General features: G+C 34.6%; 1 protein-coding gene across 4 annotated transcripts in view; it reads right to left on the minus strand.

Moving 5' to 3' along the window:
* HMBOX1 (homeobox containing 1) overlaps positions 1–14628 on the minus strand; it is a 271437-nt gene that overhangs the window by 108764 nt on the left and 148045 nt on the right. For all 4 annotated transcript variants that reach the window (XM_006864338.1, XM_006864337.1, XM_006864336.1 and 1 more), the window contains one exon: positions 7548–7633. In XM_006864338.1, the coding sequence (XP_006864400.1) occupies positions 7548–7633 (86 nt within the window). The remainder of the gene's footprint in view (positions 1–7547; positions 7634–14628) is intronic.

Consider the following 14628-nt stretch of genomic DNA (forward strand, 5'->3'; position numbering starts at 1 on the left):
AGGGGAGGGGAGGGAAAGGAAGGGGAGGGAAGGGAAGGGAAGGGAAGGAAGAAAGAAGGAAGAACCGGATAGATCTGAACAGATACTTCATCTAAGATACATACTGAATGTATATGACAAGAGTTTGACAAGGAAGAGACAATGTCTTAATTAAATGAAATATCTCTGCATTCATTATCTGTCGCTAGTCTTAGAAATAAAGTACTTATGGTTCTTAAATATGATTTTTTAATTTAATTTTTAAATTACACAAATATAACAGAAATTTAAAAATTACTTATACAATCATTCCACCATGCCAGCAATATATATAGTTATAAATTCCCCAATGTTCTTTCTCAATTCCTACCCATGAATTTTTTTTTTTTTTAACATAGCTGCTATGGCATAGTACTTACCAAAGAATATTGCTTTTGTTGTCTTCGAGTCGGTACCAATTCATAGCGACCCTAAGCACAACAGAACGAAACACTGCCCAGTCCTGGGCCAACCTCGCAATTGTTGCCACGCTTGAGCCCATTGGTATGAAATAAATACATGTTTAAGTGAACTGTCACCAACATCATTATCCATTATCAAATGGCATCCTGTTTTTCTTAATATTTGGTCTTAAGTTCTTTGATTACAAAGAAAATCAACATATACACAACTTTACAAAGCAATTATTATTAGACATGCAATATTTTTATTTTTACAAACTTCTTTTTAAACAAATTCTTACACTTTGGGGATGGAAAACACTAGATACAGTTAATGTACTTATACTTTAGGATTAGCACTGGACTGCGAACCACAAGGTTTGGAGTTCAAAGCCACCAGATGCTCCTTGGAAACCCTATACAGACAGGGTCACTATAAGTCAGAACCAACTTGACAGCACTTAACAACAATAATAGTTTATAAAAACATATGAAAATGTTACCACTAGAAAAGATATTTAAGAAACATTTGGCCAAAGTCTTTAATTTTGAATAACAGAACTGACTCAGAAAAGTTAAATGACTTACCTTAGGGTTACAAGCCTATCTAGTGAAAGTACCAGAACCGTGACATTATGTTGTTATTCTATTACACTACCACAAATCAAGAAAACATTTAAATTTTGATACATTTTGTAAATTTCTGAGATGTTCATTATTTTTCCTTTTTTCATAATTTATTAAAGAGAATAGGAATCCAGTTAGTATAGTTCTTCAGGTGATACATACCTGCTTACACACTGCTCATTTACTTATTTATTCTGCCCTCTTGATTTTCCCCAAGATCATTTATTTAAAAAAAATCAAGTTTTGGAATAGTAAAATAGCCAAATATGTTGGGAATAGTTTTATTATAAGGGAGAACATGTCCCTGGAAGAGGTAGGAAAATGTTTTAGCATGAAAGTGAATCCAGAACACATATGTTTATCACTAAAAAAAGGGACTATTCTCATCGCCCTTCCATTGTTAGTGAGAATTTGACTCCCGGTTGACCTCTTAGGGAGGCAGAAATCCACCCTTGGTGGGAGCAGCTGTGAAAGAAGCTACAAATAACATGCTGGGAAATTCAGCAGGCACATTATTATATCCTGTTTATACTGTCATTTTTCCTATCAGTAGGATATTATTTATACAGACCCCACCCATGAACTTCTTGTTTATTATAGAAATCCTCCACATCTATAAAAAGAAACCTCTGCATTTGTTTCTGGAACAAGCACATGTGTTATAATTTTGCATCTCACTACACTTTTAATTTAGCATTTCCTATTGTTATGCACCACTCAATCTTATTTTTACCTTAAGGTTGATTTATTTCATGATTCCTCATTATTAGACTTGAACTTAACCAACTTCAAAACAATTCTTCACAAGTCAAAATGCTGTCTTTTAAGGTCGATTTGACCAAGCAAATATTTCTCTATGATCAACAAGATAAGCATTGGACTGCTAAGCAAAAGGTAAGCAGGTAAAGCCCACCAGCGGTTTCACGGGAGAACAATGAGTCTGTCTGCTTCTGCAAAGACTTACAGCATTGGAACCTTAAAATGGGTCTCTGTGAGTAACAACATACTGTTCAGATGCCATAGTGAATGACTTCTGGATGCCTCAAAGGTCTCTTACTCAGGCACATTTTACCACAGGTAAATCAGTTATGAGGGCCAGGCTGCATTTTTTTAAAAAAAGGTTTTTATTGTGATCAGAGTGATAGTTTACATGGGAGAACACTGGTTTTACACTCATTGTTTCATTGTAATGATTCTAATCTCCTCTGTGCATTATAATTCAACAGTATTTGCTTCTATTCCCCAATATTTTTATTTATTTATTTATTTTGGGGGGGGGGTGTACACCAAAACATTCATGAATATATTAATTATTTTAACAACCAAAGGGCACATTCTGCAAGCCTGCTTCCTAGTCACCAGCACTCAGCCTTTCTCTTTCCATGAGTCTGGAGTCCTCAGCTACTCTAGTTCTCCATGTCCTCATCTCTGCCTCCATCTCTGGTGTCATTTTGTCTCTGGATAGGATCCCACATTCCATCTATGCTCTTCTCCCTTGATGATCTTAGGGTCTTCTTTTTCTAGACTGTAAGATTAACTACTCCCCCCTTTTTGTTACAAAACTTCTACCTTCACAGTTGTGACAGTCGTAATGTCATAACAATTATTCACTATTAAATCATAAGAATCTTATCCCCATCTTCTTCACCAGACCTGTCTAGACAAGAGAAATCTATTCAGTGGGGATTCTACCTTCCCCTGCACACTTTGAAACTAAACTCCCACTTGAAAACTTGTAAGTCAGCCACTTTGTGCCCCATCTTAGGTAGCCAGTGTCTAAGTTGCACATCCCTATCAATCCTGTATACAGAGGGAATAGGATTGATACTTGATGGAAAGACTCCTTCCCTCTCAGTTGATATTTTGAGCTACTACATTCATAAGTATAGGTCAAATTCATCAGGCTGTATTTTTTGTTTGTAATTATTAAAGAAGAAAAAAATTACAGCAATGCTGATATTTCATGTATCATCAAATACTTCCGTATTGGTTTTATAAATTTCAAAACAGTAGGAAGAATATTAGATTGGGAATCAGTAGAAGTGTGCTATAAGTCCCACTCTACAATTTGAGTAGATCACTTGAACTATATGGAACATTGTTTCTTTACCAAGACAATGAAAGAAACAATTATGTTCAAAGTACTCTTTCTAATTAAGTCTTATAGGCAGTGGATTTTACAAAAGACCATAGATGAGCTTTCAAGAAGCAGTTCTCAAATATTGGAAGGGCTAGTATAAATCAAATTTTACAAGGACAGGAAGTCAGTAAGAGATAGGAGAAGACATCTTGGAGATTTTTGGAAAAAAATAATAATTTTAGCTAAGTTGAGTAACCACAGATAAGTAGATCCAATGGAAGAAATGTTCAGGCTGGTAAAACAAGCAAGTTTATAGGTTAAGATGGATCAGTGAAGTGGGAGAAAATCCAGACACACTAAATGTACAGTCTATTAGAAATAAGGGATATTAATATAAGAGTAAATATTAAAAATGAAAGAAGAACACTTGGAAGAAGGTAAATATATTTAAAGTAAAAGGGAAGAAGAATAAAAATCTTCACAACAGGTGGAGAAGCAAGAAGACATGCTTTCTGTTTAGTGACAAAGGTGGAGTCTAGTTCAGAGCTCACAGTTATGCGTGAAAGCTGTTATGGGGACATGAAAATAGAGACAAAGACAAATAAAAGCTAATACTAAAAACAGTTTTAAGTTGAGAGGCTAGAAGAATATTTGTAACACTGACAAAAGCAACATGGTTGGGAAGGCAAATCAGTTTGAGGAACAAAATAGTAGGTTCAATTTTAAATACGCAGTGTTTAAAAGGATAGGCATTTTAAATAAAAATGTACTAACAGAGGAAAAAGTAAATATAACACTAGAATACAAGTAGTTGTTTTGTTCATGAAAGTAGTCAGATTCAAATAAGTATCGTTTAAGAGTTATTGAAACAGAAATCACAGCTGGAAATTTTAATGATGATGGTGACAAATTTCTATAGTTTTAAGAGTTTTATAAAACATTTTCACACAGGAGCTGAAATCTCCACAAAGTGAATTCAAGGAGCTCTTCCCTCTGAAGAAAGGACAAATGGCTAAAGTCAAAGCTTTGGGAGGCACTTAAATGTAACAGGGCAAAAGCATAAGAAGATATTGCAAGACTATGACTGGAAATAAGTACCAAGTAGGGAGCTCTGGTAGTGTAGTGGTTACGAATCTGGCTGCTAATCTCAGGGTCAGCAGTTCGAAACTACCAGCTGTTCCATGGGAGAAAGATGCAGCTTTATGCTCCTGTAAAGATTTACAGTCTTGGAAACCCTGTACAGGGTCGCTATGAGTTGGAACTGACTCCACGGCACATAACAACAACAGGTAATGAAGATAAAGTAAAAGAACATAGACAAAGATAAAAAAAAAAGATTTTACAGCTTTAAATATATGTGTTTTACACAACTTTGTTGTTGCTGTTAAGAGCTATCGAATTGGTTCCGACTCATAGTGACCCTGTATAGGGTTTCCAAGGAGCTGCTGGTGAGTTTGAACTGCCAAATTTGTGGTTCATAAATCCTGGTAGCATAGTGGTTATGAGTAGGGCTGCTAACCTCAAGGTCAGCAGTTCAAAACTACCAGCCGTTCTGTGGGAGAAAGATGAGGCGTTCTGCTCCTTTAAAGATTTACAGTTTCAGAAACCCTCTTCAGGGTCACTATGAGTCAGAACTGACTCCACAGAACACCACCACAATGCCACACCAAGAGTCCTTTCCATAGTACTAAAGATAGGGTTACAAAAGAAAAAAAACATGTGAAAAACCAGATAGCAAGTGTGTAAATATATTTTCAAGTATATATGTATTTAATTGAAATATTTATACAAAATAATATACAAAATATGTATTTTGAAAAATATATTTCTAAAAACAGAATGAATGGTGATGACTATTATTGAATGAGGCAATGTTAAATTTTGACAATCCACTGAAGTTAGTATCAAGAAAGTGAATCACAATCTTTTAGAACCATACATCTCAAACCTAAATTCAAATTCAGTAGGTTTACTGTGGTACTTTGTATTCTTATATTTCTCACAGGCTTTCATGGACTAACTACATTTTGAGTAGCAAGATTTTAGACCATATCTCTTGGACTTCCTTTTCAAAAAGGCAATTATTTGACATACCATGTTTAACCCATTACAGTGTATCTAATGCTCTTACCCATGCCTAAAATCTGTCTTTCAAAGGTATTTTGGCATGATTTGCATCAATATTGGATGGGCTTCAAATGCTGTTATTTTAAAAGCTCAAGATGATTTACGATTCAGATTCAAGATATTCAGACGTGTTCTCCCTTCCTCCCAGGACAAAACTCAATTTTGTTAATGCTGTTCTGTAACACTAAAATGTTATCATTTGGTTAGGCTTGCAAACTAGAAAATATTACTGCTTTCAATCTTTGGGATAAAGTACTAGTGCTAAATAATAACACTCCATCTTTTCACAGTACATTATCAGTAGTTTTAGCAAAACCTGCTTACTTGTTCTCAGTCTCTTTAGAATGGTAACATAGTCCTTGAAGACAAAAGTAACAATCTGTTAAAAATATCCTCTTGAAGACTACCTAAAGATCAACAATTAAATTCACACTGTCTTCTGTACTGAAAGGTATACATTCCGTCTTTACCATGGACAAAGTTGTCATTTATAAAAAACATTATTGTGTCTATGTGAATGCACATGTGCACACATAAACACACACACACATTATACAAGATTGGCAGTGCTTAGAGGGCTAGAATGAAATTCTAAATTCAAGTTGTACTTTTAACCAAATATATGGTTAAAAAATACAACCAGTGCTCCTTGGAAGCAAGGATGGCCAGACTTCATGCTACACACTTTGGACATGTTATCAGGAAGGATCAGTCCCTGGAGGAGGACATCATCCTTGGTGAAGCAAAGGGTCAGTCAAAGAGAAGGAAGACTTTCTAGGAGAGGGGACTGACACAATGGCTGTAACAATGGGCTCAAATAGAATGACAACTACGAGGACAGCACAGGACCAGTGTTTTCTTCTGTTATAGTCAGAGTTGCTATGAGTTGGAATTGACTAGCTAACACCTAAGAATAACAAAAACAATCTCTCAGTTAAATCTGCTTCAACATATATCAGTATCTTGAGAACAGAATCAGCATCTTAAAACTGGAGGGTACTGCTGAAGATTTAATCCAACTATTTCATTGCAGAAGTGATTAAGCAAAGACATAGATGTTGAAAAACACAAATGAATAATAGTTTGGTAGTGGCAAGTTAAAAAGTAGCAAATTCATTTTCGTAACTGGTATGGTGCTGTGGTATAATGCCACAAGGTCGGCAATTCAAACTCACCAGCTGCTCCTTAGAAGTCCTTTATAAGGTCACTATGAGTTGGAATTGACTCAACGGCACTTAACAACAACAACAACATTATTATCTTAAATTGTATCTTAGTCTGCAAAATGTACTTGGAAGCGTTTCAGATTCCTTTCATGAACAAGACAGAGAATCTTTTAAGGGTCCTGTAAATCATGCTTGGTAAAGTAGAAGGGTCAATGAAAAAGAGGAAGATGCTCAATGGAATGTATTGGCACAATTACTGCAACAATAGGGTCAAACATAGCAGTGATTGTGAGGATAGTGTAGGACTGGGCAGAGTTTTGTTCTGTTGCACACAGAGACACTATGAGTCAGAATTGACTTAATGACACCTAACAACATAAATCACTAAGATCCTACAAAGGAAGGCTGTGTACCAACAAAGAAATGACATGATACTTCCAAATTTAAGAACTTCATTAAACAAAAAGAAAAGGTAATCTGAAGAGAGAATGACATATGCACCCACATACTAGGAATGGGACTAGGTTGGCAAGGGCATTAGGATGGGAAATAAAGAACAGAGAAAAGACAATGGCACTAACCATTTAACTCTCACCTTCTCAGTAATGTTCGTGGAATACTCTGATATATAAGGGGTTATAAAACACAACTTTCTTTAGGCTCATGAATAATTTTTAATTGGTAAAATCAGGGATTAAATTTGGAGGACTCCAAAGATCTTTTTGAGTCATAAAATAAGGAAATTAGTGCTTATTAGAAAAGCTATAAAATTTGCCCTGTATTGCGCCTTAGGATAAGCACTAGACCTCAAGGTTGGTTTGAACTGCAAGGTCAGCAGTTCAAACTCACCAGCTGCTGCTCAGAAAACCTATACAGGGTCGCTAATGAGTCAGAACCACTTAACAGCACTTAGCAACATAAAATTTACCAGCACTAGGTTAAAAAAAAAAATCACTAGATAAGTTCTATGGTATCAGGCACAATGGGTTTTAAATCGTAGGCATACATTATTATGCCCAAATTGACAGATCTGCACTGCAATGCAGAAATGCAAGCACTATTCCAACATCTGTACCAGGAGGCAGAGACCAGACATGATTCCAGAATAAAGGGCTCTTTAGCTCTTACCTGTTACCTGTGCAACAACTGCTTGGGAAATCCTCCGATTGGCAAGAAAGGCTTTGATTTCCTCTTTTATCACACTGCTGTCCCTCCTAACAAAAACAGAAGACAAGACCAACAATGTATGTTGAAGGTAGAAATCCTCATCTTTGCTAAGAAAGGTGAAGTAGAAAGGTGGGGGGAGAACACTGAAAGGAAGGACACAAAAATAAAAGATAAAGAGACCAAACGTACGAAAATATGAAATCAAAACAAACCAAGAAACACCAAATATTCAAGTCCTGAAACATCACATCATCAGACACACTTTAGTGAATGCCACAGTAGATTTAAGTCTCATACCAGAAGGATGGTTAATCGCATGCTGTGTATAATTCACATTAGGAACAAGGCTGCCATATGGTATATACAAAGTTTCATTACTGGGGAATGAATATATCTTACAAAGACAGAAATCCTAGAAAAATAAAAAGCAATAACAACAAAAATCAGATGTGAGTAGATTGTGGGTCTGCATGTTAATTATGCAACTGCATAAATGATGTTTATTTTTAAAACCTTTAATAAATAAATAAATATAAATCTCATCAGCATTCTTACAACTGCTATAATATTAGCACTTTAATATTACCCTTTATTAAGCCTTTTTTTCTTGTGTAACTAAAAAATATGTAATGGCATGGGATGGATATTAAATTTTAATATTAAAATGGCATTTATTAACTTCCTATTACATATAAGTCAGAATACATAGTATTTAAAACTCCACTACATTTTGTATCTTCTAGATTAAATATTCATTTTTCCTGCAGTAAGATGCACATTATTAATTTTTACTTATTTAAAAAACATCAACAAATTCTTGGAAAATTCGATGCTCATTGCACTGACCCTTAAAATTGAGTAGTTTCTCTTTTGAATGCTTTATTTTCAAAAAGATTACATAACTAGAGCACTGATTTTTGTTGATTCTCAAAAGTTAACACAGAATAGTAGTCATTTATTACCTAATACAACCTTCTGCAAACTATGGCACATGGGTTCAATCTAGCCTGTTTTTGTACAACCTATGAGTTAAGAACGTTTTTTTCACAAATGGATATTGACAATCAATTTCCTGGCAGGAACACTAACTTCAAACCCCAATCAGACAAAATATTAACCCCTCCTTCCATTCCTTTCATTAGTTCGTTTGTGTTACAAAACAATGTACTAAATTATATTATATTTTGAATTCTGTCAATGACAATTTTGTGGAAATTTGTTCATTCCTATATAAGTATTTATGTAAGATTCTAAATTTTGCCTCATCACCACAAAGTGTAACCTGTTTACTATCTGGACCTTAATAGAAGAAGTTTTCAAAACGTGATGTAATATGACAAAGGAGTTAAAAAACCTTACAGTATATTCCTGATCCACTGTGTAGTAATCATAATCCACGGGATTCCCCAAAGAAGAAAATAGCTGCCTAAATCCAATATTTAAATTTCTCATAGTAAGTTAATGACTACATTTCCCCAAAAGTAGAAGTTTATATTTGAAGTATTTCTTTGAAAAATAATACATTCGTATTATATTTCAAAATTGTGTATCTAAAAGAGGAATGCACAAATACACTTTAAAGTCAAACAAAATAACTAACTGCTGATTAAATTACAGGTGATGCAGAACAGTTCTCATATGCCCATTACTCATCAGTTGAACAAGAGATGTCATTCTATTTCAATTAGCTTATGTAAATGCAATAAACAAATCATTTGGTTTCTGATACAGATGCAAAATTAATCTATATTAAATAAAATATTATCTTGCAATGTATAGAATGTTCTAAGAAAATAAAAGCTAAGTTTAATGGACTATGAAGACTTAATAAAAAGTGTATTTTACAGGCAAAAATGATAAAATGGTATTTTCTTGACTGCTGGTTTGGACTTAATTTAAAACAATTTATTTTAAATCAAATACACCTACATTAGATACTAAATCATATAAGAGACTGCACTTAATTATTTTAATAGATAATTATCTAGATTGTGAATTGTTCACAACTTTGCAGTATGATACTATCAAAGGACTGTAGCAAATAAAAGGAAATCAAAAGTCTGCAAAACAGTATTAATTCAATTACCCTTTTAAAGACTGTATCTTTAGATACTTGGCAAGTTTCTAAGAAAATACGATGAGTATAAACAAAACAAAACAAAACAAAACAGCATGATATTTAGGCAACAGTTTTCCCAGAGAAGCTTATTCATGTTGAAGAAAAAAACCTGAGACTTAAAAGATAAAGGTACACTTGGCTTCATCATCTAGAAAATGAAATCTCAAATACTCAATTCATCAGGCTTTAAAATTTTTCTCCAAGAACTGAAATTAAATAATATTAAATGTATATGTGTAGTAGTATAGGATAAACACTGGACTGCTAACTACAATGTTGGTGGTTCAAACCCACCAAGTCCTTCCTCAGACACCCTATATAAGTTGCTGTGATTCAGAGCTAACTAGAAGGTCCTCAACAACAACCATAAAATAAAAATAAAATATTATATTGCAATGTACAGAATGCTCTAGGAAAATATAAGAAAAAAATAATTGAAAAAAATGTTAATGCAAAAAAATCTGGAAATTTTAACAACAGTAATAAAAGTTGACTGCTATTCCATAAAACTTCAGAGAAGACCTCATGAAAAGTAGAAATAAATGATGCTCTACAAAACTATATTAAGATGGAGATAAACATCTGTATCACATACTTTGAGGCACCATGAAAAGACACCTGTAAAGTAACCTTAGTATCTGCAAGCTTGTGTCATTTAGTTGGCTTTACCTGGTATTTTCAAATGAAGAAAGCATTTATTTTGTATCATTGTGGTTAACTAAGTCTTTCATGTTTCAAAGACATACTTTACTTGGTTATCAATTGGAAGCACTGGATCTTTTTGGTGGATGGGGTTAACTTTGCTATTTAAACTTTCACATGTTGTTGATATTGTTCCTAGCTTAGTCCATTAGGCCCTCACTCAGTGAACCAATTCACAATGGGATAGAACCGTTGTGACCTACAGAGTTTTAACTAACTCATTTTTCAAAGTGGGTATCAAGGTTATACTTCCTAGTCTGTCACAGTCTGGAAGCTCTGCTGAAACCTATCATAGAATCATGGAAGCCTCCACAGACAGAGGAACAATGGATAAAGTCAGGTTCAATGCCCAGGAATGAAAACCTAGGCCTCCCACATGAAAGGTGAAAATTCTACCACTGACCTGGTGCCTCAAAATGTCCACATATTTCCCTTTACTCACACTTCATTTGGCCCTCTTTTATGACCTCCCTTTTCTACTGTTTATATTGTACCCTAACAAACCACCAGTTTATCAAAAGGAAAGCATTTTCATCTGTCACAATCCTAATTCTCTCATCTGAAATTTAGCATCATGCTTAAAAAGAATGAATCTCTTACTCCTCCCATTTCTTATAAACTCTCACACTAAATTCTTCATGATTTCTATATCTCAAGATCTCATGGAATTAAAGGGCAGGGTTGTTGTTGTTGTAGGCTGGTCTCTTTTCTGATTCCATATCTTACACATCCAAGATAAAGCAGCACTTTCTATTAGCATCTAAACACTTGAAGTCTGTTTTCTCCTAGTACTACCCTTTACTAATCACTGCCATGCTGGATTTATCTACCTAGATGATTTCCACATAGGAATGAAATCACTTCACCATTTCAATTATACTACTCACATGCTAATACAGTACATCCTATTCTGTATTATAATTGTTCCTGATCTTTTATTATCTCTCTTACTAGGCTGTAACAAGTCTTATTCATCATGGGATTTGCATATACAAGAGTAGAAGAGTGTAATTTGTTCGTTAAATGCATAAACCTATAGTTTAAGATAAAAGGTTACATAAAATGGAAAACCAGATCTAGATAATTTTAAAAATAGCTTTCAATTCTAATTCTATTCTCAAATATATTTAAGCTCTTCAAATCAGAATAGAAAAGTTATTAATAGTAAGTGAAGAAGACATTGCTTCCTTTCCTGGACTAAAGGATATTAAGTACTATCAATGTAAAAATGGTATACTTAGGATATTATATATGCTTTTAGTGAATATATTGGTGGTGGTACTGACTTTAAGAGCCTTTAATTGTAGCAATCCAGTCATCTATTTCAAAGACATCCAGAGAGGGAGCTACACCTACGAAGTCGACTATTCCACAGTTGAAAAATTGTAATTACTTATAAATTATTTCAGGTTTTAATAAAAATATGCCATCTTTAATTTCTATCCATGGAGATAAAGAAAACATAATTTGAAAATTTAAAAGATAACTCTAAAACAAAACAAAACAAAACAAAAACTATCTGTATAAATTAAATGGTACGTATGATCATATCATCTTATTAGAGAACAAAATACTCTACTTTTATGCCTACAGACAACCAACTTAGAAGAAATTCATGGTACTTTCTATAAAATACTAACACATTCAGAGATTTAATACACAAGTGATTAAAAATAATATCTTTAATACATAGCATTGATTATTAATTCTGACGAGACTTATTTGGATTCTTTTATAATACATAATAGATATACATTAGATGTTCATTATCATATATACGCATGTGTGTATATTTATGCATAGACATCTACATACATGTATTTTATGTGTAGATGTACATACATATATACATTTTACAAACATGAAAATGTAAAATGGACCTTTATTCTACCTTTTAACTTTAAAACTCCCCTTAAAATGTTTTCTTTTCCCTTTATTACACTTTCCAAATGTTAAGTGTTAAAATAAGTTAGTTCCTGTCACCATAACAAGTTAATCAGATATGCAGTCATAATTTTTTTAAGTTTTACAAAAAAATTCTTTTATTTTCTTGAAATTGTTAACAATTGTGAATTTAGTGAGTTACGAAACCTGAAACAATGATGTCTAAATGCTGAGTACATTAGAGGTGAATTTGTTGCTGTTGTTAAGTGCAGTCGAGTCGGTTCCGACCCATAGCGACCCTGTACAGGGTTTCCGAGGCTGTAGATCTTTATGGGAGCAGAACACCTCATCTTTCTCCTGTAGAGCGGCTGGTAGTTTCGAACTGCTGATCTTAAGGTTCACAGCCCTATTGGTAACCACTACGCTACCAGAGCTCCTTAGGGGTGAATTAAATATGCAGAAAATGAAGTGAGGACACATTCAGGTACTCATTCTCCCCTATCTAGAAACCACCAAATCCAATCCACTATAATATCATCATAGTGGCAATGAACAGCAAGAATAGTATACAGCATTAGCCCTAAGTGGTCATGGCATACACAGAAAAAGGCACTGCTCAAAAATTTCTCTAACATACCATCAAATAAAAAATCCCATTTGGGATGATAAGCCCATTAAGGCATTCACACTTTCTATAAACCAATAAATAAATAAATAAACGACTACAATTTAGGCAATTCTGACCCATGGTGACTCTACATAGGGTCTTTATGGGAACAGACACTCATCTTTTCCCCAAAAAGCATGGTGGGTTTGAATCACTGACCTCGTAGTTTGAAGTACAGTGCTTAATCGTACAGGGTTCCTTACTCTTTCTATGTTGTTGGTAGGTTCCCCCAACTTGGTTCCAACCCATAGAGATCCCATGAACAACACAATGAAACACTGCCTCATCCTGTGCCATTCTCACAATTATTTTTGTGTCTAAGTACAGTGCTGGAGTCCTGATTTGGTGCGGTGGACTATGGCGCTGGACTGCAAAGTCAGTTTGAACCACAAGGTCAGCAGTTCAAGCTCAGCAGCCACCCCTTGGAAACCCTATACAGGGTTGCTATGGGTAAGAACTAACTCGATGGCATGCAACAAGAAGCCCAGTGTTGCTGCCTCTCACTCTAATCTTTTTCATTGACCCTCCATTTTACAAAGCATGATGTCTTTCTCTAGGAACGACTGCTCCTGACAATAAGACCAAAGTAAAGTGACAGATGAAGTATCACTTTCCTCCCATCTAAGGAACACTCTGGCTGTACTTCCAATACAGATATGTTTGTTCTTCTAGCAGTCCATGATACTTTCAGTATTCTTTGCCAACACCATAATTCAAACACATTGAATCTTCTATGGTTTTCCTTATTCACTGTCCAGCTTTCACATCCATATGAGGTTATTGAAAGTACCTTTGCTTGGGTCAGGCGCACTTTAGTCCTCAAGGTGACATCTTTGCTCTTCAACACTTTAAAAAGTTCGTGTGCAGCAGATTTGCCTAATGAAATACGTTGTCTGATCTCTTGATTGCTACTTCTGCGAATGTTGATATTGTAAAATATAACACAAAACTTGCCACTCTGACCATTTGAAGTGTACAATTCAAATATATTCACAATGTATGCAACCACCACCACCTAAAACATTTTCATCACTTAAATAGGAATTTGGTATCTATTAAGCAGTAACTCCTTTTCCTCCTACCTACTGACCCCCCCAGTTCCTGGTAACCATCAAACTACTTTTGTTTAGGTGCATTTGCCTACGCTAGGTACTTCATAAGCATAACATACATTATTTGCCCTTCTGTGTCAGGCTTATTTCACTTAGCAGTGTGTTTTCAAGGTTCACCCATAGCATGTACCAGAACTGCATTTCTCTTTAAAGCATTTTGTTTATCCAGTCATCTGTTGATGGACAGTTATTTCCATCTTTGGCTACTGTGAGTGCTGTTCCAATGAACACTCACGTACAAGCAACTGTTTGAATCGCTGCTTTCCTATCTTTTGGCTATATATCTAGTTTCCATCCCAGGTAATGACTTCCACAGGGGCTTCTATCTTAGAATTCAGTTTCACCCTAAATATGCTTTACTAAGAGAGAATCAAGTAGAATATAAAGAGGAAACAATTATACTATCATATAACGATACTTACACCTAGCATACATCAGTATCTTTTCATTAATGATCATTTTAGGTTTGCAATGTAATAAATATAGAAAGGAGCTAACCTTGTTTGATTTATCCTTCAGTGTTGATAACTTCCTGGGAGGGGAGGGGAGGGCAGGGGA

Source organism: Chrysochloris asiatica, unplaced genomic scaffold (genome assembly GCF_000296735.1).
Source record: "Chrysochloris asiatica unplaced genomic scaffold, ChrAsi1.0 scaffold00064, whole genome shotgun sequence".
NCBI classification, from domain to species: domain Eukaryota; kingdom Metazoa; phylum Chordata; class Mammalia; order Afrosoricida; family Chrysochloridae; genus Chrysochloris; species Chrysochloris asiatica.